This window comes from Wasmannia auropunctata, unplaced genomic scaffold (assembly GCF_000956235.1).
Source record: "Wasmannia auropunctata unplaced genomic scaffold, wasmannia.A_1.0 LD318663.1, whole genome shotgun sequence".
NCBI classification, from domain to species: Eukaryota; Metazoa; Arthropoda; class Insecta; order Hymenoptera; family Formicidae; genus Wasmannia; species Wasmannia auropunctata.
The window spans coordinates 15,957-43,075 of record NW_012044227.1 but is presented as its reverse complement, the minus strand read 5'-3'; the positions used below and the strand labels follow the sequence as shown (position 1 = coordinate 43,075).

The window sequence follows — 27,119 nt, the reverse complement described above, 5'->3', positions numbered from 1 at the left end:
AAAATTTTATTTTAAAAATCTACTGATAAAAAAAATTTTCAATTAATGAGAAAATGTGACCCCCTAATTTTTTGGACCAGTGTATTAAAATAAAATAGAATATTAATAAAAATTGAATGTAATAATAATTTTCAATAATTGAATTTCATAACAAATGACTGTATAAAATAATAAATTTATCAAACCTGTCTAGTAAGTTCAGACGTTTGTTTATCTGTTGTAGGGATTCGTTGATTTCATTCAGTCGCTTCTCTTCGTAACTAATTCCTGAATGAATGCAACAGACGCATTTGAAAAGATCTCCCAAGAAAAATTCCAATGTACCTTTTTCATTTTTATCTTGCCTATCTCTTTTTCGTATCATAAATCCAAATAAATTGCTGATCGCTGCGGATCTCTGCTCATCTTGAGAAGTCTTTTGTCATTATAATTATAACGTGTGACATTTTCCAGGAAGTTTCCATTACATCCCATGTGCATATACGCAAAAACATATTAAGAAGGCAGTATAACATATATTATACAGAGTTTCAAAATATTATTAAAAAATTACAGATTATTCTAAATCACATTTAAAAATATATATGTGTGTCAAAAAAATTGTGTATTTGTGTTAGAAACGGTCCTGCACTTAAGTGATCCTTGTTAAAATTTTGTGTTGAAATTCTTAACATATTCGAATGTTGATTGACTCATTACTCACTTATAATTTATGTTATTTTGACACTAACAATATGAAATGTTGAATATCAATTATTTAACACAAGATATTGAAACAACATAATCATGTATACATTGCGTTAAATTAACACAAAAATTTAAGTGAACCGTTTGTTACATATGAAATGTGTTAAATTCAACACACATTTTCCAACTGTATAGTACATTTACAATTTATATAGCTATAAATAATCTGTATTAAATAAAAATTAGAGAACAGCAGACTTACGATATTCAGTTTCTTCGAATCACGTGTACCCCATGTAACATTATGTACGTTGAATACGGAAAAGATGATTAACAACATGTACATAGATGGCACAGTAATATAATAAATAACTCCGCACAATAGACAAGTTGCTTCCTGAGGGTGTAATAGACCAGCTATTGTCATTTGGCATGCAACAATGAAAAAAAGAAGACTACTGGGCGCGAGCCATCCATCTTCTGCGATTTGCAACATAATTCCTACCAGAACGATTACCATCACTAGACCATATATAGCGCTGATAATCTCGGCTACTAATAACTGCAAACCCACGCCAGAAATGTACTATCGATGTGTGTGTGTGTGTGTGTGTGTGTGTGTGTGTGTGTGTGTGTGTGTGTGTGTGTATTATAATATTGTTACATACGATATAACTGATGTTTCATTCAATAGATTAATTTAGCATAGTTGTAAAAAGTACACTAGTTATTAAAGCAAATGGTTTCAGCTACATTTTTTTACTCATTCTATATCTGAGGTAAAATTGATATAATTTTAATAGCTAAGCGGTCTCATATGCATGCACGTAAAATCCATTCATGGAAAAAAAATAAGTGAATTAAAAAGAATGAATAGAAAATCATTTTGCGAAGCTACTTATAATTTCGTTTTACTTTTCATTCATTGACCATGCATATAAAATAAATTCTTTAATTCCTTCCAAACATATCCTATAGCTCGAACCCCAGACCGAGCACATGCAAAGAATTCAAAAAGAACTCACAATCAGTCATATATATGTCATCAATTCTGAGTTCAGATGCAAAGAATTCTTTTTCAAAAAATTCTGAAAAAAAATTTTTTTTGCACTTGAAAATGAACTCAGAATTGATAACGTATGACTGAATATACAATATATTCCGTTTTGAACTTTGTATGCTATCTGAGTCAACATTTCTATTGCACATTTCTTAAAGTAAAATATACGTATAATATACTACCTGCATCCGCTCCTTGCAGGTGAAGCAAACTCCGACAAATACACCAATTGGGATTAGATTGTACCAAAAGCTGGTCCAATTGTCGATATGAAATGCGGCGACGAACGCGCCAACCAGCATCAAAAATATCGTACCTGGTCCCAGGATTGTACTTCCTTCAATAAATATAATAATATTTAATAATTTAATAAATTTTTAAAATGTTATTACTTATAGATACACATACCCATTAGAATCCACTGATAAGCAATGTACAACCATGAGATATCGTTATTCACTTTTCTCGTCTCTTTAGCTGTCATCAACAAGTCGAAAATATTTGCGACGGTGGAAGGAATCCATCTGCGCCGTTGTATATAAAAGTCTTTAAAGAGTTCTGGTGCATGTGTATACGCATCACTCGCTGCTGAATATTCGACCTGATAGAAACAAATTAATTGTAAGGTTATACTATATATGCTCTATTATATACATATATATATTCTTATACACGCGAATTTTTTTATCGCGTAGTTATCTGTTCAGATTTTGACAGTTGAATATTTTTACATGTACATACATAATACTGTTCTTTTTATTTCAACATTTACCGTATTTTTTTATTACACCTCGTATATTTAAATGCACGTATTAAATTTGAATTTTACTTAATATTAAGCTACATTAAATATTTTTCTATTAAGAAAAATAATATTTTTGAAAAATATACATGGCTTTAGTCATAATTTAAAATCTTAAATATTCAAAATTCGAAGCTCAGTGTTTTTAATATCCTGCAATTGCTTTATTGCAAGTGTAATATATATTATATTATTATGGTTGTATATTTTATATTCTAAACTTAGAACGATGACTTACCCGGGAACCCACTTGAAGAAGCAACGTACAGAGCCATCGATCCTCACCTTGGTCGTACTGAATGTAATGCCTGGCTTCGGTTGACTTGGTAGCATATTTCGCCATCACGTTGGGCTGCTTTAATGCTTTCGCTCTGAAAAGCGAAAAACAGCCAGGACTGCATAAAACACAACCGATCGTGTGTTCTGTAGATTTTTGCAGCCAATGACCAATAGCATACTCGAATTTTTGGAACCAAACCATAGGACCTATAATAACGAAAAAATAATGTAAAACATACGCTTAAAAGCCTAAAATAAAGCAGTGCAGTGTGATTTCTTTACAGTATAAAAATTTTATATATTAGAAAATCTACAGTTTCAAACTGTTTGTTTAATAATATAAATAATAAAACTTTTCTTCGTCTATTTCTCCGTTTATTGTTATAAAGATATTTTTCAAATTTCAATCACAGTTAACGATAATTATTATAACGTACAGCACATTCTCTCTTTCTGGATCGCTATCATCTTAAAGGAAATATCTAATTTTCCTTTAACAAGTACTGGAATTGATCTGTGCAGTAATGATAACTTGATGCGATGCGATGATCCGCATGATCGTACCTGATCCGACTGGATGTATTCGACCACATGCAGCACCAAGATCTTTATCTTTTTTCATCAGATCCACCAGAACTTTAACAGCTCCCGGTCGAAAGTCAATATCTCCGTCCAATGTAAGAATGTACGTGTTCTCAGAAATAATCTCTTTCCGATCCCTGTCGATCGGTAGTCCCATTAGACGATGGCCCAAAAGATAATACATATACATGACCTTAAAAAATTAAACAGGATATTTTTCGAGTGAACTTTTGAAACTTTACAATTCGAAATTTTTCACTAATAAAAGTTTAATAGTAAGTATTTATACGTATATATAATACAATATATACATTTATATACATTATACATATATAATTTATTCTCAAATTATATATGTATACATATTATATATGCACACGCGCGTATCCATTTTCATCAAATTTTTATTAGAGAAAAACTTAATGTGCATATGTATTTCTCATACTTGACTCCATCGTTTCCTGTGTCTAATTTTATTTTTATCTTTCAGATGAACTACCAAGTTAGTTTTTCCCGGCAAAGTCCACACAAGACGACCCCCGTAAGGTGTCGGATATTTAGTAGGCGGTGAAGAACGCATACATAAGTTCTCCACGTTTGTTTGGACCGTCTCCACGAGCGTAATCACATATTGATTAACTTGCGTTTCATTTTCATCATGATTGCACAAACCAACACAGCCGTGCATGCAGCAAAATGCATCGTCGAAGAAAATGTGCGCTAAAGTCAAAAACATACAACAATTAATGTTTATTCAACAAACGTATTTTATTAAATAACTTTCTTACTTAATTTATTAAGTAAATTTTTCAAAAATATGTAAATGTAACTTTGTTCTTTAATTGCGTAATAGATCTCTTTTGAAAATAGAAATAATGTGTATATAGATGTTTAATATAGATGTCTAATTGAACAAGATTGACATTTGCAGAAAGATGTTATGAATTCAGATAGCTTTTAGATAGAGAAAGAATTAATTAAGACTAAATTGCATATTACAATAATGCAACATTTTAATTTCTTTCATTTAAAGAATACTACATTTATTATAATCTTATAAAAGATGAATTTTATTAATTATAATTAATTACATACTTATGTAGTAATATTTCGATAAAAAGGAAAATTCGTAATTTGTGTAATTTAATTATTATTAAATAGTCTCTTTTAATAATCTTTTAATTACAGAGTTGACACTGTAATGTTCGCAACTTACTTTCCAATTCATAATAGTCCTCGATGTGAACTTTGTAATATTTTTGCGTGACGCGTATTGCACATTGATCCTTGTCTAATCGCAGAATACTGCCTACCAAATGATTCATCTCGCTCTTCTCTTCGTGCCACATTGTAGCGCACGCATAGATTCTCGTAACTCGATCTTTACGTTTATTAACTGCTGTATCCGGATCATCTTTGTCAAAATCTTGTTCGATCCTTCCTGCAACATTTAAGCTAACATCGGTAGCTTCGAGCCTTATGTCGCCATTCTGAAATTTCAATTAATTGCAATACTAAATGTAACTGCAATAATAAATCAACAAGATAAGATTAGTTGTTTAATTCTTTACTGAAAGTTGAGTATTTTTGCAGTTTTCCTCTTCGTGCAGATCTTGCGCGATATTTTCATTCTGCGTCTTTCTATTTAAAGCTAAACATTGGTCAATCATAAGCGAATCGTAAGTGATTGTAGAGAAGATCCTTTCTGCTAATGCTAGTCTTTCGTTTTCGGTGGTCCACAGGTGCATTGTGATCCATAATTGTGACATGAGCCATGTCAGCCAGAACCAAATGTACCACTTAGAAAGAAAGTCGCCCCAATTTCCTTGGAGGAAGAGACATTCCTTGAAGAAAAGATAGTCTGGAGTTACTTTGTAAAAAGCACAAATGTTGTTGTTCCTGGCGATGCACAATGTTACTGTCAAACACACCGCCCCTAGGCTAGCCAGATTTGTTGGAAATGCGAAACCAAACTGGTGCATATGGGTTCTGTAAGCGAATTTGCCTGAAAATGTAGAAGAGATGAAAATCGGAATCTGCACACAAAGCTCTCTAAATTATATTCAGTTCAATCCACTTGATAAATCAAAACGGAACAAATGGAAAAAAATATATATATATACATATATGTATATGTATATATATATACTTATCATCAGTCATATATGTTTGGCTGTCTCGACTTACAAGATTGATACATCGTCATGGCGCAAACAGCTTGAATCGCAAAGATATAAAGAGGTGTACGGGTTTCAAAATTCGGTAAGAAGAAGCTTCTGGCATCTATTTCTTCGCAATTGTTAACAACGAGAGCACCTGCGATAAAAATGAATATCCTCCAAATTGAAACATATCCTTGTACGACGTGTTGACCTGGTTGAAGATCTTCTTTCGCATGAAATAAGAATCGGACCAAACCTGTTTTTGATTGTTGAAAGATTAAGATAATGATTTATCTTTGACAATATCGCGCAACATCTTACATACCAGTACTATATTTAATCCAATCGTATCGCGTAAAAATTCCGATTAGCTTAGGTAATAAATGAAATTGTTTCCGTAAAAATACTTGCGATAAAATATAATTTAAGAATAGATACTTATATGATATGTAGAGATTACAAACTAAAACTCTCTCTCTTCCTCCTATATATTCTTTTTTAATATAAGGCAGCTCATTTGAAATTATCTACATTTATATGATCGGTACGTACCAATGTTGCTGTGGGACGACACAAAGTTGCTCCACCAGCGAACTGAGCACAACACGAAAGCAATGGGAGAAATCCACATCAATGTTTTATCGACATTATCTTTGACTAAATTAAGGATCAAAGGCCATAACATTCCACTGACTTGGGCGATCAATGCCAGTACATCAAAAATTTTTAGCAATCTTATTTTGCTTATCGATACATTCCGACTCTCTTTATTTCGCGAAAGTAGATCTATTATAAATATTGTTAATTAGTTAATAGGAGTTAAAAGTAACAAAGACAAGTTGTATCTATATAAAAAAATATTACAAACAAGATATGAAAGCGCAAGAAAGAGATAGAACTAAGTTTGTACATATTAGTAGAGCACCATTACAAGTTTCTATCTGATTCTTCTTTATATTTTTATATCTTGTTCATATTTTTTTATGTATATAGGTGTTACTATTTGCACCCTTATTACTTTAATCCTTATTTAATTTCCCTTATTTGTATAACAAACAAATTCTCACAGAATTGTATAAAAATAACAATCGTTTTAAATTGAAAGGACAGTAATTTTTCTAATCGTAATCTAAACGCGATAAATTAAAACAATTAAAGCAATTAATTGCTTTAAAATTAAGAAATTATGAGAAGAAAAATAATTACTGTCATTGAATTAAAACCACTATAATTAAAGATCTATCACGATCTTTAGGACTTTGTAAATTAATTACGTGCACTTACTTAACAATCCTGGTACAAAACATAGACAACAGAAAATTGCAGCGCCTTGCACCATACCGATTTTCGGTAGAATGATAAAAATTAACAACACTAAACCGATCGTGTGAAGCGTGTCTATCAGGATCATAAGCAAAATGTTTCGTTTCTTTGGCATTTTTGGTTTCCTTTTGAATAGATAGTGCCATAAGGTGTTTAACACCCCGATGCATTCCGGCACAAGAAATATGAGAATCAAACACCATGTCCATTCTATACGGCCATTTTTCTGCATGTGTTCAGTAGAAAGCTCCTCTAATTCTAAGGAATATCCCAGGAATTTTAGAGTGTAAAAGAATAAATATATCCGATACGAAAGGCTTTATTTTCTCGCCTTCTCCTTCTCCTCTCGCCGTAGAATAATAACGTACGTACGTACGTATAATTTATATACGTATGTAATAGCGAAATGTGATAGGGTTTTGATATAAATGATAATGTGATAAATAAGCGATAAGATAACTTTCAAAATGATGCGTGTATCTTTGATACTAGATATATTAAGAATTTAGATTTAAAATTTTTACAAAATGTATCATCTTTTCCGTTAATTTCAACTTGATTCAGTAAGACTTTTTTATTCTGTACCTTTTATCTTTTCAAATATACAAATGTCAATTCCCTTAGAATTAAATTTTCATTTAATTTAATCTTCTAATTAAATTGCGATTTAATATTTTATTGAAACTTTGACAGTTGCGAATTTTTTTATATACTTAAACATTTTTTGTACGTGCGCAATTTGTCTACGCAAAAAAGTTTTAACTTAAAAATTTCGAAATCTTTGCAAACTATCAAATTTGAAGAATTTCACACTTTAGAAGTGGAAATATTGAAATTCTTGAATTGTACATGTAGTAAATTAACATCTTACCTAAAGTCGTATGGTTACAAGAGGGTAACAATTGATTTTTTTGTAGTTGCGCGGTGGCCAATAGGACCGCAAATTTAGATGCGATACCGCTGCATAAAACAATAGTAAATAACAATCCATAAATGAATATCTTTAAGATCCAAATGACGATCTCGAAAAATTTGTTATTTTGCATAGATCCACTTTCTGGTGGAGGAAGACATTCGAATACGTCCCATGATAGAATGTCCTTCTGCAAACTAAAAGGCACGTGATACGACAATAAATTCAGTATTTATTTATTTTCCAGCATTTTCAGTGCATATTTGCTGTTACTATTTTATATCTTTTTCCTTCCTATTTATATCTTGTTACATTTTTATATTTTTGCAGTCTTATTCCTTCCCCTCGTCCCCGACAGTATACTTTTGTTTATTTTGCAAAAAACCATTTTAACCATTTTAGTTTCACAAAACAAGATAATATTCATTCATTACCATTTTATTTATTAATTCTTTAATTTGTTTTTTACATCACAAAATTAATACCTTTAAACAATAACTTTAAAAAACGCTATATTTTTGCACAGTACAATGATTTTATATGTAGATACGTAATCGAAACAGCTGTCTTTGTCTCAAAAAATACACATACTTTGCACCCAAACAAATACCACAACTTTTAGTAAAACAAAAATGTAAAGATAAAATCAATGCGTTTAAAATATTAAAAAGTTAAAAAAAAACTCGCAAAATGATTTGCAATATAAATAAGAATTTTTAATTTTCCTATATGCGGTTCTACAAAATATTGTAGTTTTATACTGATTGTGAGTTATATACGATCATCTCTATGTTCATTTATTCATTCTAGATTCATTATAAGTAATTGAATTCGTTCAATTTTATTTAATTATTTTTAGACTAATGTTTCAAACAATATCGAAAGACCTAATTCTCTAAAGATATACCTTTCTTCTTCAGTTTCGTCGAATTCAGAGCTGCTGCCGTCATAGTAATTGTCAAAGACACTAATCCTCGGTTCGTTTTCTCGATTTATCGACAACATATTTGCAAAGTCTCGCGACTGCTTATGATCGCGACAACCACCGAAATTGATATATTACGCCTACGGTATAATTTTTAGATGCGTCATCGATCGACAAAGCATTATCATCGGTGCCGCGCGCGATAAGGCTAGATAAGATTTATAATTGGAGCCAATTCGAAAAGTGGAGTACCGGCGTATAAGTTTACAGCATATTTAAATATGCTGTACTTAGCTATATTTATGACGCTCAGCTAAGTTGTTTAATAAGCATCGGTCTTACATAAATTTCAGGAATGAGAATGTATAATATTGCACATTTATAAACATTAATTCGAAAGAATGTTTTAGAATTGTATATATATTTTTCCATTCTTATTTAGTATTCCATATACAACATACATAAACCCATGTTTTGATATTTTATTAATTTTTATCTTTAGAAAGAACTAATAACTTTTATTATCATATACATGATATTGCAACAGAAAAATAACATTTGTATGATATGACTATATATTGAAAACCAAGTAGTAAGAAAATAGTATATCTCTAACATATACTCTATTTATTAACTTGTCACACCCATGTATATGCATTTATTTTGTAATGCCAATAACACCGCAGGCAAGACGAGCACCAGCATTGCCAGTTGTTTTTGACAGTTCGTGGCCACCCTGGCCCAAATCATCGGGATCAGCATGGACCTGAAATTGGAAGACAAATAAATATTTAATGCATATGAGACGAACATAAAAACAGTTAAGAAATACTTTAACCACATATAATATGTTAGAAAATTTTCATTCATTTTACAATCAAGTATTAATTAACCGTATGTGCATCATAATGAGCTGATAAGTTATTAGTATTTAATTTTAATATACTAAATACATACGTCTATTAAAAAATGCAAATTATATTTACATTTATAAATTCATTAGTAATGTTAGTAAAGAATAAGAATATCTCATTGGAATGATTCGTGATTTCAACAATCTAATAGTGTTCAAGTTATTATAAGTCAATTTAATTTACCACAAGAGTTCGTCCGATAATACTGTGCAGTCCGCTGAGCTGAATCATAGAATCGGTAATGTTAACTTTTGCAACGCCATCAGTACCAGCTTCCACGTTTCCTAAATCTCCAACATGGCGCACATCGTGGTTTGGACCACCGTGATCTTTACCCAATGGATTGAAATGAGCACCCGCACTCGTGCAACCTATAAAAGAAATAAAAAATTAAATTGTGCTTGATGTTTCGAGTTTATCCTTAAAAAGTTTTAATTTAGCCCACGTTTCTTTTATTTTTATTTCTTGGCTATATATATTCATTTCACATGAGATATTGACTTTTTTTTCAAAGAAAAATGCGAGTATTTTGATACTTACTGTACAGATTACTAAAATAAAATATTTATACAAATATTATTATTTGATTAAATAATAAATGATTAAAGATAATTTTCTATTGGTGTAAAAATAACACTAAAATAAAATTTTAGTAGTATATGATAAAATATTTTCATTATTCAATATTAAGTAGAAGTTTGTCATTTTGATCTTTTGATTGTGATAATTGAATACAACATATTCCAAAAATATGAAAACATGAAAAATTATAATAAATGAGAAAAATGAGAAAATTAACTTGAAATTTATTTAAAAAATTACAATTAAAAAGAAATACAAAAATACAACGAGACATCATATACATATATCTATGTCTTCTGTTTGCAGCAAGCAGTAAACAAGATATCCATATCACATATATTCTTTCTCAATTGACTCATTATCAACTTTATAAGACAAGTTTGTAAAAACTCGATACAATTCAAGCTTTTGTAAATATTCTTGAAAATTTAAGCAATTTTAAATAATGAATCAATAAAATTTTGTTGAGAAAAATTATAAAGTCAAAGATTAATAAATTATTATAAATTATGTAATGTTTGAGTTGTGTCATATAAGTAGTGTGTAGTATAACGTGCAATATCTGAATGTTCTTAAGACTTAAATCTGAACTGATCTGGACTCAACGACGTACCGTTGGTGTTGTCGCCAAATTCATGAACGTGAAAACCATGTAGGCCTTTTTGCAAGCCGGAAACCTGTCCGGTTACTTTTACTGTTTTTGAACCTTCCTGCAAATCGAGCTCTTACACTATATTAAGTACATAGTAAGAAGAAAAAGATAAGAGTAATTTTTTAAGAAATTAAACGTACATCATTTAATATAATTATTAAACGTCGCCAAACTAAATTTTCTATGAGAATAAGCTTTTTCGACAAATTATGAGAATATAAATCGCGAGATTCAAGAGATTCAGGTATTCTCATACCTATATAAAATGTAAGATGTACTTACTCTTTTTTTCTAGATGAGAAATTTTTTAAGCAGAAAAATATAGCGAGATTGATCTGATTGATCAATGACAAGTTTCACAAAATTGCCACGCTTCCGCGCGGCGAAGAGATTAGAGATTAGGAAAATTACCAATAGGATTAGAACTTACCGCTTGTTCAAAGTACACGGTCCCCTTAACAGGCTCTCCCTGAAGGACACAGACTGCCTTGATCGTCATTTCGCAAATCAGTATTTTTGTCTGCTCGAGTTTGCCCAAATGACCCGAATTGTTAACGATGTTGATCAACGGAGTGACGACGGAGTGCTGACGATAATTCACGGTTTACACGACAATTAAATAATTAAACTGCTGAATCACGAATAATCAGATCGGAAAAAACCGCTGACGTGTGATATATACGTTGGGTCGGGCACGTCGGCTGATACGCAAAACTCGGCGAATTTCAAATGATAATATGGCCGACGAATGGTTAGAAATATTAGAACGGCATACGAATGTTAATAATCACTTGGCTGCGTTCGGAAACATCACTCGATCGTCCCCCGATGGCCCCGACTCTCGTGTATCACTTTGTTTATCGTATCGAATAGAGACTGGACTTCAGAGAGAAACTTTGAAAGAGGACGTGACGTGACGACTGACGGGCGACGGCCTTTTGCCTATAACCTGTAACGGCAAATGTCCTATCCTCCTGCACTAACGCCCTCTGAAGAAATGGATGTAAACTACATAGCAAAATCCACTTCTCTGCACCGCGGGTATACCATTTGTGGTGTTTGTATGTAGTACATACATACATACATCCATACTATAAATTATCACTTTTCGAGACTGCTGCTGGGGCTTTATTCTCGAAAAATTAGGCATTCGAAAGTATATTTTCGTATTTTCGTATGCGAAATTTTTCGAGTATAAAGCCCTAACAGTTCTGAAAAATGGATTTAGCACAGACACGCACCACAAATTGTATACCCGCAGTGCAGAAAAGTGGATTTTGCTATGTAGTTTACTACACCACTTCTTCAGAGGACGTTAGTGGGACATTTTGCATTAGTTTAGTTCTCTCTCTGACCTGACGTGTATACTAGTGGCACTAGTGCTGGCAACTTGACAAGTGTTGATCAGTGCAGGATTCTCATTTCTCACTATTCTGTCTTGAAGTCTTTTCACTGTATTAATCATCGTCTGTTGATTGATGCTGATGCAAACCAGTAGATAAATTACTCGATTGTGTATCTACGTTAGCTTTTTGCGAGAATATTTCGCTACAATTCTAATTATATAATTTGTCGAATTTATCGAAGGTGTGGCATGATATACATTGTATTTTTTTATATTTTCACCACTTTTATTTGATTATATATGTGCACTATATATCTTAACATGTAGACTACACCACATACGTGACATTCTACACATTTCTATATTTCTGCATACATTTACATTATTTCAATACTTTTTTCAATACTTAGATATATATTAATATGATTAGGTTAATTAAAAATATCTCATACAATAATAATATTATATATATTTGTATGTATTTTAAATATAAATGAATAGGATTATTAAATATACGTTCAATACATGCATATTTTACTGCGTACATGCATTACAAGTATTGATAGAATGATCTGTGTATTGTCATTTTTTTACAGATGGGTGAAGATAAGCCAGTGGAATGTCCTCCAATAGGGTATTCAGTCTTATTATTATCACTTGCTAACTGAATTGTTTGCATAAAATTTAGACAAATAGTTTTTATTAAGTGTTCACAAATAGAAGCAAACTATATTAAATTATATTACATTATATTTTTTAGACTGCAGACTCAGATATTTTTGCATTTAATATGTCAACTATTATTAACAAATATAATAATTAATATTAATTGATCATGTGATGTATTTATATAGGAGATATTTAATTTTATATATAATTGATCAGTTAGCATCAATTTCATCATATTCAATATCCCAAATAATATCTGAAAAATTTTGTTGATTTTTTTTTTATAAAGAGATGAGGTGTCTAAAAAAGCCCTTAAAAAACAACAGAAGGAGATACAGAAAGCAGCGAAAAAGGCAGAAAGAAAAGCACAGTCTGTAAGCACTATTCTGTAATACATGTTTACCAACAATAAGAAAAATCAAATTTGTTTTTTTTTAATTAAACAAATGTAATTTTAAAATTTTATGTAAAATCAATTGAAATTGAAGTGCTCTATGTATATGTATAATTAGATTTAATTTGAATCGGACAATTGATAAAATCAATGAATATTGCGGTTGATATTGTTCCAGCATTCCCAGCAAGAATCTACAAATGAAACTGAAGATGTATCCATGGGAAAGTATGGACAGATGAATATGATTCAGAGTAAGGAAAAATTCGAGGACAGAAAGTTTACATCGATAAAAAATCTGAATAAAAATTTAGAGAATCAGACAGTTTGGTTGAGAGGTCGCTTACATACTAGTCGTGCAAAAGGTAAGTAATATTAATTATTATTTCATAGCTAATTGTAATTATTTGTGCAAATAAAACTTTAATTTTGTGTACATCTATATACGTGTGTATCTTTCCTTTTCTAATCTTACAGGCAAGCAATGCTTTATCGTGATAAGACAACAATCGTACACTGTACAAGGATTAGCTGCTGTGAATGAAGAAATCAGCAAACAAATGATTAAATTTATATCCAAGTAAAATTTTCAAGATCTTTATTTTAAAAAACCATCCAAATTATGGTGCTATATATACATGTATTAATGTACGGCATTCTGTCTGCCTGACTTAGCATCACAAAAGAGTCCATAATCGATGTCATGGCTGTGGTGATGCCTGTGCCTGTGAAAATTGAATCGTGTTCGCAAAAAGATGTTGAAGTCCATCTGAAAGAAATATTTGTGGTAAGTGCCGCAAAGTCGCAACTTCCTTTGCAAATTGAAGATGCCGCAAGATCTGTCGGCGAAATGGACGAGACGGTGTTGAACGTGCGAGTGAATCAGGACACCAGATTGGATAATAGAGTTTTGGATCTACGTACTCCGGCTAATCAAGCGATTTTCAAGGTGGAAGCCGGTGTTTGTAAGCTCTTTAGGGACATTCTGACAAAGAAGGTGAGTATATATGTATAATGAGACGTATGACATTTTCGTTGAAAAATTTTCCTTATATACATATATATATATATATATATATGTCCTATATACATATTTCGTTTCGTTATTCTTTTCAGGGTTTTGTTGAGATCCATACCCCCAAAATCATTTCCGCAGCCAGTGAGGGTGGAGCGAATGTGTTTACAGTATCTTATTTCAAAGGCAATGCTTACCTAGCTCAATCGCCACAATTGTATAAGCAGATGGCAATTGCTGCAGATTTTGACAAAGTTTTCACCGTGGGAGCAGGTATATCGCTCGTTAATAATAGAAATAAAAATTGTCTCTTTGAACATTATCTCGAATACGCGTTTTTCGGGTCAGATATATCTCGTGCCCTGACTCGAGATATACATAAGTATATAAAGGCGGACCACGTATTCCAAAAGCATGAATATTATATTATGGAATGTTTTTTTAGACTTTGTTTTATACATTTATCTTAACTCATCGGCATCTACCAAATAATCCCTCTATTCTTAACTTTTTCTTTTTTCTTTTATTGATTATTCCATTAGCATTTGTGCAGATGAATGTTTGAATTGTATACAATTACGTTTTCTTCTCTGCACGTGCTGTTGTAGGCAGTTACGACTAAAAGCCAAGTTGAGAGTAGAGAGAGAAAAAAAAACAATTTCTCGAGTCCTGATTCAAGTCTTCAGAGGATTTTCGATATTCTTCTCAAATATGATTTTTTTGAACAATGTTCACTGAATATATGTTGCGGTTAGTTTTCAGAGCGGAAGATTCTAATACGCACAGACATTTGACAGAATTTGTAGGCCTTGATTTGGAAATGGCCTTCAAGTACCACTATCATGAAGTGATAGACACCATCGGTCAGATGTTCACCGAGCTGTTTAAAGGATTACGTGATAAGTTAGTTATATATTTATTCTTTTTCATTTGTTCTGGAGTTTGGTATATCCCCCTTCCCCTATGAGTTTTTGCAATTTCTGATATTAATTTATTTCATGGGGATTCAACAGTTATGCGGATGATATAGCGGCAGTCAGTCAACAGTATCCGGTGGAACCTTTCAAGTTTCTCGAACCAGCTTTGAAATTGGAATATCCGCAAGCAATCGAATTATTAGCAGAAGCGGGCGTGACTCTTGGGGAAGAGGACGATTTGTCGACGCCAGATGAAAAACTCCTTGGAAAATTGGTTAAGAGTAAAGTAAGATACTGGGCAATTTAATGAAATGAAACAAAGCCTGACAAAAAAGATTAAGGCATTATAAAGACCAAACAATTTATCAACAAAATCATATCAATAAGTGTAAGAACTCTTGTGAAAAATAAAACACGCACATTTCATTAATTTATTTTTAATTTCTCGATATAATGTGATTTGTTTTGCAATATCTTAAATTTTTTTCAGTTTTCATATTACAAATGTTAAGAGATATTTTTTTGTTTTTCTCTTTTCAGTATGATACAGACTTTTACATCTTGGACAAGTATCCTCTTGCTGTAAGACCCTTCTATACTATGCCGGATCCAAATAATCCTGTAAAGTATTCTTGTATTACATGTTGCATAATCGCACATAGTGCGATTCTCCTTTTCTTAATAACTATCGATTTTGCCTTGTAGAAAGTATCCAATTCATACGACATGTTTATGCGGGGCGAGGAAATCATATCTGGCGCGCAACGTATTCACGATCCGGATTTTCTTACCGAACGCGCTAAGCATCATGGAATTGGTAAGTGGAATAAGGTTTACATGCGAATTCTTGCTTATCGCTATGAACATTTAAAATTTGGGGAGATTGATCGAAATCGCAAAACTTTTTTATATAAACTAGTTTCCATATTTAATTGCGATTTTTTATCTTTTTTATTTTCATTTTTACTACTTATCTTTGTATAATGAGAAGATTTTGTTACTTATCTACAATGATTATGCAGCGTCGCATTTCATTTTTACATTTTAACAAAAAATTGTAAAATAAAAAAATGTTTCAGATATCGAGAAAATCAAATCGTATATCGACGCCTTCAGATACGGCTGTCCACCGCATGCTGGTGGTGGTATAGGCATGGAGCGCGTAGTTATGTTGTACCTTGGCTTGGACAATATTCGCAAAGTGTCAATGTTTCCGCGTGATCCAAAACGACTCACTCCTTGAGAAGCTTAATTTTCAATGTCACTGTATATTGAGAGAACTCGAGTAAAGTCTTTCACTTTAAATACAAACGTTAAAATATCTTTTCTTTTCTTTTCTACTAATAGATCGGATAAATATGTTAAAATTTTTATGACTGGTAATTGTCGAGAAGACGATCCTTATCTTTAATTTCGATAAAAATAGGCTCATTCGACGTGTTTTTACACGAAACGAAAGAATTTGATATAAATGAGCGTCGCTCTGCTTCGCGAAGCAATATATTAATCGTTAAAGTTGACATGAGTTTTGGGTTAGAAAATCTGTCATCGACAAGACTGAAGACAAACGGCCATTCCGACGTTTTTCGCAACACCGGCAAAAGTTTTGACTTCCGTCGTACACTAGCGCCAATTGCTTCCACTTTTGAGATGGAACTACGTAATACCGTCATTTTCTTATACTGCCGATAAAAACATAGGCAAAGAGAGAATGCGAATTGGCTAGTTAGGGCTACTATATGTATAAGCAGAGACTCTCTGGTATAAGATTGTAGGCTACTATGTAGCCCTGACTCGAACCAATTCCATTCTCTCTCTGCCTATGATTTTATCGGCAGTATCAGAAAATGGCGGTATTACGTTATAGTTCCACCTCAAAAGTGGAAGCAATTGGCGCTAGTGTACGACGGAAGTCAAAACTTTTGCCGGTGTTGCGAAAAACACCAGGATGGCAGCTCTCATGGCTCATTCTGCTTCTCTCTGTTAGTGGTTTCTCTCTGCTAGTCGTGTCAATTTTGTCACGATAATTAACTCTTTATTTATAATTCTGTGGCCTGATATCGTTCATGGAATGTCATGGATGCGTTGCATTTGTGAATTTATTAAAGATGTCGATTTGATTTTTTCAAGTTTCACGCAAATGAAATCAAAGAATGAGGCAAAAAAGTTTATAAGATAATTATTGCGAATAGAGGTTATTTTTTTTGTATCATACACATGGATTTACTTGTGATATCCACTCTGAGTTGTATTTTGGACACTATTGCACCGTTTTTTATTAGATTTGTAAGTATTTTTGTAAAATGTACACTTATTTATGTTTTTACAGATAATTTAATCTTTCTTTGAATATTTTTTATTGGATATTAGACTTCATCAACAACTAGAAGCCTAATGAATCGCCTTTCATTTGCAAGTCCTTTGAAGATTCAATTTAAAATTTATGCTAAAATTGATAGCAAATTTAATAGCTGTGTTAATAGCTCATGTTTAATAGCTGTTGTATTCAATAGCACAACTTAATGTTCTGTAAAATATAGATTTCATCACATATGCTTGCGCAAAAGAGATATGATGTTGAGCTGCGAAAGGAGCTGAACAATTTGAAAGAAAATATGGCAAGGCTCTCCATGGTAGATGAATTTGCCAAATATGCCAAACTTCAACGCCGATGCAACCATGCAGAAAATACTCTTAAAGAAAACAGTGAGTTTTTTTGTCCACTAACATTTTTTTTCTTAGTCCTCAGCCTTACACTCCTACGGAATAAAAATTTAGTGTGACAAACCATTCTTATCAACAATTATTGGATCTAAGAATTTAGTTTTTACAAAAATAAGATCAATAGTTAATATAAGATGATTTTATTATTATCTGCTAGGTATATACATTTTTTTATGAAATCTCTTGATTGAATTTGTACAATCTCTTTTTTTTTTTTTAGTGAATCAACGACTGAATCAGAAACTGAAATTGCAGTTGCTGCTAATTTATAGTGTTCGTGCACTGAACGTACGTAGATTAAATGAATCTTCTGGCCTCTCATTGCAGTCACATTGAATTACAAAATTAAAAGCGAAAAATCATATAAATTTTTTTCTTAAATTCAGATAAATTTACTTTTGCATACTACTACATGAACTAAAAGAATAGTTCTTCACATTTCACTATTCTATTGATATCAATAATGGATCACAAAGAAGAATTAGAATATCTTGATGTATATTACAAGAAAGAAAACTCGAAATCATTTTTTCGTGATTTTTCCCTTCTATTATAATTCAATATGAATAACGAGGGATCTGAAGTCTTAATTTTTAGCCTTTTTGCGATTTCTATCTATATCAGGCTCTATAATGCTTTCAGGGTATGTTCATATTGTGGTTACTGTATATGTATAAAAATGAGCCAGTTATCATTCTCTCAGAGAATGTGCTATGGCCAATCCAGAATTTTTTGAGTTGGCCATGTCAGCATGAAAATGCTATTTCATTACTGGTATGGCTTGCCATCATCCGATTAGGAATATCGGCGTGTAAAACGCTTCATGTGTGATCTTTCATAAATTTTAATGTAAATAATTGATTTGTACCTTATTATGTACCAGTTCTACGATCGATAAAAAGAAATAATATTAACACTTAAATATTTTGTATTATTTAATAAAGCAGGGCTCTCTATCTTGAACTCTCGAATAATTGCGGTTTATCTATAGAAAAATGAATAAAAGAATTTACGTCGTAGCAACCAATGTCTTAATTTTACCACGGTTACAGTTACGAGTTGAAAAAAGTTATCGATTATCATACCAAAACGTGTTACGTGTTACAACCAAAACCAACTTAAGTTTGCAAAATTTAATCGCAAATCATCTTTTGTCGAGAGTGATGGGTCTAATCTTCTAATATATATTTTACGTTGACCGATATCTTGCAATAGTCTAAAATTATCGCCCAATGTTTCCTCGCCGTTTGAGAGTTTCCGAAACGTGTTCATCTATTAAAATAGATAAATAAATTTTATTACTATGTATAATATAAATATAGAATAATATATGAGTATACATAAGTTATACTTACAATTAGTAGAGACACAGTAATTGACTATATGATATTTCTTTATTAAAAATTAAAAAAAAATTATTTTTTGATAATAAAAATATATATACTCTTTTTCTTCATTTTTCGTTGGATATTTATGCGTACTCGTAATAATATGCGATTAAAGCAGATAAATGAAAGAAAAAAAACATACCTGACGGAAGGATATCGGAACTGGAATGGCGAAAATTATCCAGGTGACTACTTCGCTACAAGGTGGAGTAGTGAGAGAGCCTTTGTATGTATAAAAGATATCGGTGTTTGACGGTATCAAGGATGCTAAAGCGAGAGATATATTGACCGACAGCTCTGTATGTGCCCATTGCACATCTGGTAACTTTCTTATGAAAGGTTGAAGAAGCTCATTGTCTTCATCTTGCAACTGAAATTCAATATGTAATTAATTTTAGACACTGAACTTTGCTCGGTTTCATAAATCTTTGAAATTATCAAGTTTGTAATTTTATTTTTTTACTTGTAACTTGTTCAGAAGTTCTCAAGTATAAATTGTATATTAGAATATTATATAGAATAGATATTTTATAGAATGTATATCTCATAGAATGTATATGTATAATATACTGTTAGTTAAGGAAAATGGAGGGATAGAGAGTACAATTAAACGACGATTTCGAATGATTAGTCACCTGAAAGAAAGCAGCTACGACGACTACACCATCCTCATGCTGCAATGCATGCGAAATGTTGACATATGCCATATTGCGATGTACAATATGCATTTCCATTGGATATCTATGGATATTGATATGATTTCATATAATTTATTTTTTATTATTTATTTCGATTCGAGCAAATGTGAGATAAATATGAGATTGTTACCTTATACCATTTAATACATGTTCGGCACCTCTATTATTTTTTATGCCCCAATGAAAGTGCAATTGTTCCATTTCATATTGTTGATTTTGCTTCAATATGCCTCCGAATATATACGGCAATCTTCCCTGTATTTTTGTCGCATTTTTGTCCATAGTAAGCTTGACTTAAAAAAAATGTGCTACTCAAAAAGTTTAATAGCCCGTAAAATTATGTGTACACTTAAAAATATTTACCTGTTTGTCCATTATTCGTTAATATTTGCGGCATTGGAAGAAAATCATGATAACCGATTATTTCAAGAGCTGGAAATGGTAAAACGACCGCCTTTGATGTGGATATAGCCACTGGTGATTGTAGTTTTCCTGCGCATGATTCGTATTTCTGCGGCCACAAATGTTGTTCTAAAATAAAAACATTGTACCAGCATAAAATTTTTCTTTTAATTATTAAGGCAGCTGCTAATTATAATACAATCGATTATTATTTGAAAATGAATAATTGTAAAATTTTGTAAATTTGTAAATTTTTTGTCGATTTCTGTACTTATTGTTCGTCCTTGCATATTTCAGTTCGATCACTACTGATGAGTAATCTTCGATTTATGAATTATAATCGTCTTGACGTGTTTTTATTTAGTTTCAAATTAATCTTATCTGCCATTTAAGAAACTAGTACATAACGCTTCGCGCGCGCTGCGTATTGAATCCCATACATCTTCCAATAACATTTATACCAATTTACATTTTAATTAAACAAATTTTAACAATTTTTGATAAAAAATAAATTTTCAAAAAAAATGACACTGCGCGCGGTGCGTATTAAACTCTATACATCTTCCAATAACATTTATACCAAATTACATTTAAATTAAACAAATTTTAACAATTTTCAATAAAATGACGTTTTAATCGGCCATATTGAAACGGCCATTTTTAAATAAAACCACGATTTTTTAAAAAAATATCTTTATTTTTCTGGAAGATATGAATTTTTAAACATTGGGGAAAAGAGGCTTCAACGCAGGTAACACGGCAATTTTAAGATAGAATATTTAATAAATAAAGAAAAATGAAAGAAGAAAAAACGAATTTTTTAAATGTTTATTTTTTATTTCAAGTCGCAAAAATAAGTGGAGATTAAAACTTTGTTGTACCTCTCTTACTGTATCCAAAACCATAAACGTCATTGTACAATATAACGACGACAATAAACCATGCCGTTATAATTTGTGGGATGTGCATTTCTGAATTCTTTTTCTGTAAAGATTAGGTATATATATAATCATGTATATATGTATGTATACACACACATGGTGTCCCATTTTATATTTGACAGTCAAATATGTATTTGGAAATCGCAGAGTTTCAAATAAAGATTGTAAGATTTTGAAAGGGACATATTTTGATCAAATTGCTTTTTTTTAATGATGGAGCTAAAAAGATATGAGGTCACTTTCACTTTTTTAAATGAAACGATTGACAAAATATGTCCCCCTTAAAATCTTACAACTTTGTCTGAAACATTTTCTCTAAACTCCCGCGATTTCCAAATATTTGACTGTTAAACATAAAATGAGACACCCTGTGGGTGTGTGTGCGTGTATTTAATCATATACAGTCGGAGAACATTCTATATACATCCATATATGTATACATATATATAATATATATGTATGCATAAAATATATATAATTTCAGTTTTTAACTTTCAGTACCATTAATTTTAAAAAATTATTTTTAGACTGGTTTTTGTACAATAAACCTAATTTTTTTTTATATAAATGCATCATCTTTTTTCTGTCCAAAAATTGTCACTACTTTGCAAAATAATTACCCTTTTTTAAGGGTAATTATTTTGCAGAGTAGTGACTAGGAAACTATTTTTTTTTAATTAAAATTAAAATAGCACATTTCAAGAGTATCACCATAAATTTCTAGCAAAAATAATTGAAAATAAAAAACTTGAGATTTTTTCCGCAAAACGTGTTTTTTTGGTACTTACCTTCTTTAAGATTTTTTTTTAACATATCACTTTAACTCTTATTATTCTTAATTCTCTATAATCAGAATATATTTTGCCTATGTTTAAACTCTATTCCAGAATTTTTCCAATCCAATTAAACTGTTAGTTTTTAAATGGTAGTTTTGAAAATTGATCTGATCAACTGACAATCCAATGTGACAATCGTGATTGAAAAAAAGAGGTGTGACAACGAAAGGATAAAATATAAGTATTACATTACCTTCTTATTAAAATATTCTATATGCTCGACACTTTGACACACTGTTACGTTTTAAGGAGTGGTAAACGAATAGATAAACTGAACGGTTGTCGCGGTGTAAGATATTCAGAACGAGTGTCCCTCTGTTAAGTAATTTGCAGCATTGCATGTCATTATCAACTGCATATGTTGTAATCTTTCAAGTTACAGACGCAACTTGTAATACAAAAGTGTAGCAAGATGCTTCTTCCATTACAATATAATTGTAATAAAGTGCATTAAAGTAGGTCATTTTTTACTACATTTGTCTTTCGATGATCATAAAAATTAATAATAATAATCATAAAGAGGTAAGAATCGAGAAAATGTGTCTTAAGATTAATTATATTTATTTATATGCTTTGTTACAAAATATAAATTACAATATCCTCACGAGATAAATATCTACAATAAAATACCTGAGTCTTGCATTTATTGTAAAACTCCAAATATACATATCACAGTCAGACATTTATAATCAGAAATAATTAATAACTAAATTGCGCCAAATGTACAACACAAATTGTGAGAAATTTATACAAAAGAGGCTGTATGCACATATTATTATGTCGTAGAGAAACTTTGGCTCGAAGGTCAGTACAAAGGTAATTCAACCGCGGTTTACAATTAACATTTCTTTCAATTAGCATTTCATCATTCAGAACCGCACATTTGATATTGATAGCGAAAGTTTTGCTATTCTTGTTCTTTCTTGAAAAATTCTTAAATTCTTCAGATGATACTCTTATCGAGAAAATCATCAATTACCTACTTTCTTTATATCTCTTTTTTTATAAAACGTTTTTGCGTTTGAAGACATTGTAAAATTTACTCAAGTCTCAAATCTAACAAATCACACAGTACGCAAAAAACAATGTTAAAACATTATTAAACATCTGAATTTTGTATAAAATTGTACGGAAAAAAGAACATATCTGTTGTAAAATGCATTTAATAAATATCTTTAAAGTAAGCACCTTTTTTCTTTAAATTTAATATTTTCTTTCTAATTATGTGTGTGTATTTAGATTCGCGCGTGTTTTTCCTTTGTAGTAGCCGTTCTTAGTCTGTTGAATTTTCTACATACAAGACAAAAGTGTCGAACTAATGTAAAAAAACTCACTAGAAATTTGATTGCTTAAGCTTTCTCTGCATCATCCTGCGTTATGCGTGTGGTTATTTGCAGAGGTATCGAGAATAATTCTTCCCACGGAGGCTGAATAGAACTTATTACAGCCTCGACAGCACCAGGAGAGACAAATTCCAGTGTCCAGCTTTCTTCGAGACCCGCAATCTCGTCCAAAAAATTTAAAGTTAACCAAGTGTCACAATGTTCCTAAAAATAAAAAAAAATTATTATGTATTATAATATATTAGTAAACGTCCAAAATAAAAAGTGTAATGAATAATACATGCGTCTCAATTGCAAAACATTTTGTACAATGCACTTTTTGTTCATAAAATCTTTTTGTTCTATCTTACTATCATCGGTCGCTTGCATAAAGCGCAACTAACACATTTAACGACCATTAACCAGCCATTTCTTATAATCAATGAACAGACATTAAGTAGGAACAGAAATTACTAACTATCCCAATCAAATTGCTCATAGCTTGTTCCCTAACGGCTAAAGGCACTTGATCGCTGCCTGGTATAAGCCATTGAACATTGTCCTTTAGTATCACCAGCGCTGCACTCGTCAATATCAATCCAGACAGTTTTAGTTTGGTAGTGACATTTTGATGTTTCAAGATCGCGGAGGAAAACATTGCCAGTAATCGTACGATGTCCCCGGTTGGCTGATAGTTGGCAGTATTCGTTAGTATATTGTGCATCAAAATGCTGTAACGCTCTGGAATAGAGAATTCCACTTCGCAGCTTGCAGGCAACTGCAAATCTATCGAGACAGAAACAACACATCGTAAATATCGTAAATAGAAGAAAAGTAAGTTACCGTCAAATGTATTTGTATTTGGAGCTTTGATTCCGAGACTCTCACCGGGCGAGTCAATCAAAATCAAATCTCATCTACTACGTCAGAACACATTTTACCTGTGATATAAAATAAAAAATTTGACGTTCTTTGGAAATCTTGTAGAATACAAAGCAGGGTGATAGCGAGATGCTCTTCGCCAAGTTTTCCAGGCTGTTGTAACTCGATTAAAACACCTTGTTTGAATGGTAGCGGCACAAAAGATCTCAATCTGTCTGTTGTCCAACTGATTTCCTTGTGGAGCCAACGTTGTGGATCCTCCCTGTTACAAATTCCTTTTTCTTCATCTGTTCCTTCTTTTGCTCAGTTTTTTTCGCTGACTAATTGTAAGAATAAGAATCTTTCCCTCGAATTTAACACCAGAATAGGTAAAATCAAATTCTTTAGTTAATTTCAAGTCAACTACAGTTTAAGCGGAGTTTAAGAATTAAGTTTTGTCACAAAGTTTTGACACATAGTGACGATTAAAGTTCGAAAGACTAAAATAAAAATATTATCGATATTTTTGTTACAAAAACACGATAAAAAGTAACAATTTATTTTCTTTAAATTTTTTTATAATTTTGGAAATGCAAATTTACGCCAAAATAGCCAAAAGAGCTTACCCTTCTGGCCCATCGATCCTGAGAACATAAACTTTAGATGTAGATAATACCAAGCATCCAGAAAATATTTCTTGCATAGAATGCATCAAAATCTGTGCCTATACAAATGAGAAAGACATGAAAGAAACAAAAATCAATTCTATCAATCAATCCTGTTTAATTTGGACTTGGACTTGCCATAATGAATTACAAATTTAATAGACTGTATCTTAAGTCCAGAGAGATACCTTAAGAAGAAATACAAGCTCTTCGTTTTCATGCTCAAATACATTTAGGATGATATGTAGTTTGATTCTATGGTCTATACTGCTAAAATCAGTGTACGAATATTGCACGTTGCTGCCAAAAAAGTTTGACGCCTCTTCACCCTTTAAGGTTTTGTTGCCGATTTTGATGCTCTGTAGCAAGCCTGAAAATGACAGATTATTATTAAACACAGTAACACAATGTAATATGTTGAACAAAATTAATTATAATATAATGAACGTAATTCAAAATAAAACTGCTTCAAACATGTTGTCCATTTTATTCACGCGACTAACATATAAGTATAAGTAAACGCTTTCAATAGTGTTGAATAATTATTTATCGTTCGTTCAATAGAATTCATTTTAATTTTACCTCCCAGCATCGACGTCAAGTTTGTCATAGGAGTGAACGCCATTTCTTTTTCGCTGTCGCTGCTATGGGACTTTATGTCGATGTTCGATTTCATCATTTTATTTTCGTATGCCGTGCATATGCTGTCCGTCAGCGAGCCTGCAAATAAAATAAACTTTAATACATTTTTTACATATCAAAATGTGCCATCAAAATGAAAATTAAAACACATATTAACTATTTTCAACATGCAGTTATTAATTTTATGAGAGATTTGTAAATATATAATTTACGCAAAATAACAACTTGATTATAATACATAAAAATTCCTCATCATTATTTCTTTTACGAACAACTTGGGAAATTAATTTCATTCCCATGGAAAAAAAAAGATCTAAATACGCGAGTCATAATAAAATTGATGAAATGTAATAACCATTGACTGATTAATTATATGTAATTATTTATGAAAGCAAGAGAAATGATGGATACAAACCTGAAGAACTACTTTCTGTCAGGCCTGGCGTTATAACTGGCGTTGCATCTGGTATTGTTATTAAAGAAGGAGCGATCGCGGTACGCTTTTCCTCTGTTGAACGTTTCCGACTTGGTGTGACATTTGTCCTACATCAATGGATATCATGATTGAAATATCAATATAAGTAATAAGATTAGAGTAGATGACGCGCGAGATCACATGGATGTCTGTTTCTCTTTCGGTATAAAATTCTATTAATAAAATAATTTTATCTAACTTGTTTCTTTTAATACGCTTGTGCAATAATTAACTTGCACATATAGGATGTCATCAAGTGTAAACTACAAATCTAATTCTCACTGTAAACAATTGCAAAAAAGCAGCAGACTAACTTTAGCGTTTCATCTAAAACTTCAATGCTGCTCTGGCTTGGGTTACTGAGTATCTCTATATCACTCTCATATTTCTTCGTCGTTAGGACATTTGTAGACGGTGTTGACTCCCTCGACTCTTCTAAACTCGTCGCTGAACCTGATGACGATGATGAATGTCAATTCAGAAAAAGAAATAAGTAACATTTTATGTGATATTTTCTGAAAATTTAGAAAGAGAAGAAGAATGAAAACTAACGAAATCTTAAATCAAACGTAAAAGTTTCTTTTATAAATATATCACGGCGCGTTTACAGAAATAGAAATTGGAAATTGTAGACGTTTCTATAGCACTGAAGAGAAAAGAGTTAAAGAAATTATTATTAACAACAAAATATAAAAAGGCACAAATTTTTTTTATGTGTAAAGAGAGATTTAAACTTATCAGCCACCAAAGTTTTTCTTTCTTAAGATTGAAATTTCTTTTCAGATAAAATGACAAAAACGGAAATTATCGCTTTCAGTGGCTGAATAGTTGACGGGGAACAGAAAGAAGAAAAAGAAAAAAAAGGAGATAGAAAGAGCGGAAAGGAGGAAAAGAGGAAGAGGGATAGGGAGGGAGGGGGGAGGGAGAGAGAGAGAGAGAGAGAG

The 27,119-nt window shown here is 31.5% G+C and overlaps 6 protein-coding genes and 2 long non-coding RNA genes across 13 annotated transcripts in view; 4 read left to right on the top strand and 4 right to left on the bottom strand.

Annotated features, from left to right (window-relative positions):
• The window catches only part of LOC105460624, a 15,101-nt gene extending 6,061 nt beyond the window's left edge, over nucleotides 1-9,040 (bottom strand). For all 4 annotated transcript variants that reach the window (XM_011707113.1, XM_011707114.1, XM_011707115.1 and 1 more), the window contains exons 1-14: nucleotides 8,716-9,040; nucleotides 7,767-8,005; nucleotides 6,857-7,153; nucleotides 6,125-6,358; nucleotides 5,598-5,828; nucleotides 4,982-5,415; nucleotides 4,627-4,900; nucleotides 3,856-4,130; nucleotides 3,393-3,603; nucleotides 2,788-3,035; nucleotides 2,156-2,348; nucleotides 1,930-2,084; nucleotides 950-1,249; nucleotides 186-415 (exon numbers count right to left, since the gene is read on the bottom strand). In XM_011707113.1, the coding sequence (XP_011705415.1) occupies nucleotides 186-415; nucleotides 950-1,249; nucleotides 1,930-2,084; nucleotides 2,156-2,348; nucleotides 2,788-3,035; nucleotides 3,393-3,603; nucleotides 3,856-4,130; nucleotides 4,627-4,900; nucleotides 4,982-5,415; nucleotides 5,598-5,828; nucleotides 6,125-6,358; nucleotides 6,857-7,153; nucleotides 7,767-8,005; nucleotides 8,716-8,813 (3,419 nt within the window). In that variant the 5' untranslated portion in view covers nucleotides 8,814-9,040. The remainder of the gene's footprint in view (nucleotides 1-185; nucleotides 416-949; nucleotides 1,250-1,929; nucleotides 2,085-2,155; nucleotides 2,349-2,787; nucleotides 3,036-3,392; nucleotides 3,604-3,855; nucleotides 4,131-4,626; nucleotides 4,901-4,981; nucleotides 5,416-5,597; nucleotides 5,829-6,124; nucleotides 6,359-6,856; nucleotides 7,154-7,766; nucleotides 8,006-8,715) is intronic.
• LOC105460622 lies at nucleotides 2,279-3,429 on the top strand. The gene is made up of 3 exons (XR_975854.1): nucleotides 2,279-2,368; nucleotides 2,775-2,850; nucleotides 3,351-3,429. It is a non-coding gene; the product is annotated as an uncharacterized LOC105460622 (long non-coding RNA).
• On the top strand, nucleotides 3,426-3,992 carry LOC105460623. The gene is made up of 3 exons (XR_975855.1): nucleotides 3,426-3,513; nucleotides 3,621-3,685; nucleotides 3,901-3,992. It is a non-coding gene; the product is annotated as an uncharacterized LOC105460623 (long non-coding RNA).
• Nucleotides 9,041-9,135: 95 nt separating the features above from the next.
• On the bottom strand, nucleotides 9,136-11,822 carry LOC105460625 (superoxide dismutase [Cu-Zn]). The gene is made up of 4 exons (XM_011707117.1): nucleotides 11,312-11,822; nucleotides 10,843-10,939; nucleotides 9,831-10,018; nucleotides 9,136-9,499 (listed from the first exon to the last, which is right to left on the bottom strand). The coding sequence occupies exons 1-4, from the start codon at nucleotides 11,378-11,380 to the stop codon at nucleotides 9,392-9,394; spliced, it is 462 nt and encodes a 153-aa protein (XP_011705419.1). The 5' UTR covers nucleotides 11,381-11,822; the 3' UTR covers nucleotides 9,136-9,391.
• Nucleotides 11,823-12,234: 412 nt separating this feature from the next.
• Nucleotides 12,235-16,535, top strand: LOC105460620 (aspartate--tRNA ligase, cytoplasmic). The gene is made up of 12 exons (XM_011707110.1): nucleotides 12,235-12,468; nucleotides 12,823-12,860; nucleotides 13,185-13,269; nucleotides 13,468-13,654; nucleotides 13,767-13,869; nucleotides 13,965-14,286; nucleotides 14,406-14,577; nucleotides 15,060-15,207; nucleotides 15,318-15,507; nucleotides 15,762-15,842; nucleotides 15,927-16,038; nucleotides 16,301-16,535. Exons 2-12 carry the CDS (start codon nucleotides 12,823-12,825, stop codon nucleotides 16,462-16,464), a joined length of 1,602 nt encoding a protein of 533 aa, XP_011705412.1. The 5' UTR covers nucleotides 12,235-12,468; the 3' UTR covers nucleotides 16,465-16,535.
• A 636-nt stretch (nucleotides 16,536-17,171) lies between these two features.
• Nucleotides 17,172-18,908, top strand: LOC105460618 (tail-anchored protein insertion receptor WRB-like). Its single transcript, XM_011707108.1, has 4 exons — nucleotides 17,172-17,507; nucleotides 17,762-17,927; nucleotides 18,166-18,233; nucleotides 18,588-18,908. Exons 1-4 carry the CDS (start codon nucleotides 17,439-17,441, stop codon nucleotides 18,774-18,776), a joined length of 492 nt encoding a protein of 163 aa, XP_011705410.1. The 5' UTR covers nucleotides 17,172-17,438; the 3' UTR covers nucleotides 18,777-18,908.
• Nucleotides 18,909-19,029: 121 nt separating this feature from the next.
• On the bottom strand, nucleotides 19,030-21,410 carry LOC105460619 (carbonic anhydrase 9-like). The gene is made up of 6 exons (XM_011707109.1): nucleotides 21,315-21,410; nucleotides 20,395-20,562; nucleotides 20,162-20,324; nucleotides 19,969-20,074; nucleotides 19,476-19,703; nucleotides 19,030-19,217 (listed from the first exon to the last, which is right to left on the bottom strand). The coding sequence occupies exons 1-6, from the start codon at nucleotides 21,400-21,402 to the stop codon at nucleotides 19,047-19,049; spliced, it is 924 nt and encodes a 307-aa protein (XP_011705411.1). The 5' UTR covers nucleotides 21,403-21,410; the 3' UTR covers nucleotides 19,030-19,046.
• A 1,344-nt stretch (nucleotides 21,411-22,754) lies between these two features.
• Nucleotides 22,755-27,119, bottom strand: part of LOC105460617 (serine/threonine-protein kinase 11-interacting protein) — a 9,270-nt gene continuing 4,905 nt past the window's right edge. For all 3 annotated transcript variants that reach the window (XM_011707105.1, XM_011707107.1, XM_011707106.1), the window contains 8 exons: nucleotides 26,490-26,628; nucleotides 26,116-26,243; nucleotides 25,641-25,778; nucleotides 25,247-25,428; nucleotides 25,020-25,117; nucleotides 24,474-24,676; nucleotides 24,011-24,318; nucleotides 22,755-23,757 (listed from right to left, as the gene is read on the bottom strand). In XM_011707105.1, coding sequence (XP_011705407.1) covers nucleotides 23,560-23,757; nucleotides 24,011-24,318; nucleotides 24,474-24,676; nucleotides 25,020-25,117; nucleotides 25,247-25,428; nucleotides 25,641-25,778; nucleotides 26,116-26,243; nucleotides 26,490-26,628 — 1,394 coding nt within the window. In that variant the 3' untranslated portion in view covers nucleotides 22,755-23,559. The remainder of the gene's footprint in view (nucleotides 23,758-24,010; nucleotides 24,319-24,473; nucleotides 24,677-25,019; nucleotides 25,118-25,246; nucleotides 25,429-25,640; nucleotides 25,779-26,115; nucleotides 26,244-26,489; nucleotides 26,629-27,119) is intronic.

Excerpts from the sequence above, each read along its gene's own strand:
- LOC105460625 (XM_011707117.1), bottom strand. The coding sequence starts at position 11,380 with ATGACGATCAAGGCAGTCTGTGTCCTTCAGGGAGAGCCTGTTAAGGGG. Across the intron at positions 10,940-11,311 it reads CCGTGTACTTTGAACAAGCG|GAAGGTTCAAAAACAGTAAA; the intron begins GTAAGTTCTAAT and ends CTCGATTTGCAG. Across the intron at positions 9,500-9,830 it reads TTATCGGACGAACTCTTGTG|GTCCATGCTGATCCCGATGA; the intron begins GTAAATTAAATT and ends TTCCAATTTCAG.
- LOC105460618 (XM_011707108.1), top strand. The coding sequence starts at position 17,439 with ATGGATTTACTTGTGATATCCACTCTGAGTTGTATTTTGGACACTATT. Across the intron at positions 17,508-17,761 it reads CACCGTTTTTTATTAGATTT|ATTTCATCACATATGCTTGC; the intron begins GTAAGTATTTTT and ends TGTAAAATATAG. Across the intron at positions 18,234-18,587 it reads ATAGTGTTCGTGCACTGAAC|GGTATGTTCATATTGTGGTT; the intron begins GTACGTAGATTA and ends TAATGCTTTCAG.
- LOC105460619 (XM_011707109.1), bottom strand. The coding sequence starts at position 21,402 with ATGCACATCCCACAAATTATAACGGCATGGTTTATTGTCGTCGTTATA. Across the intron at positions 19,704-19,968 it reads TCGTAGCTGCTTTCTTTCAG|TTGCAAGATGAAGACAATGA; the intron begins GTGACTAATCAT and ends ATTGAATTTCAG. Across the intron at positions 19,218-19,475 it reads TTCCGATATCCTTCCGTCAG|ATGAACACGTTTCGGAAACT; the intron begins GTATGTTTTTTT and ends CTATTTTAATAG.
- LOC105460620 (XM_011707110.1), top strand. The coding sequence starts at position 12,823 with ATGGGTGAAGATAAGCCAGTGGAATGTCCTCCAATAGG. Across the intron at positions 13,655-13,766 it reads ACATACTAGTCGTGCAAAAG|GCAAGCAATGCTTTATCGTG; the intron begins GTAAGTAATATT and ends CTAATCTTACAG. Across the intron at positions 15,208-15,317 it reads TTTAAAGGATTACGTGATAA|TTATGCGGATGATATAGCGG; the intron begins GTTAGTTATATA and ends GGGATTCAACAG.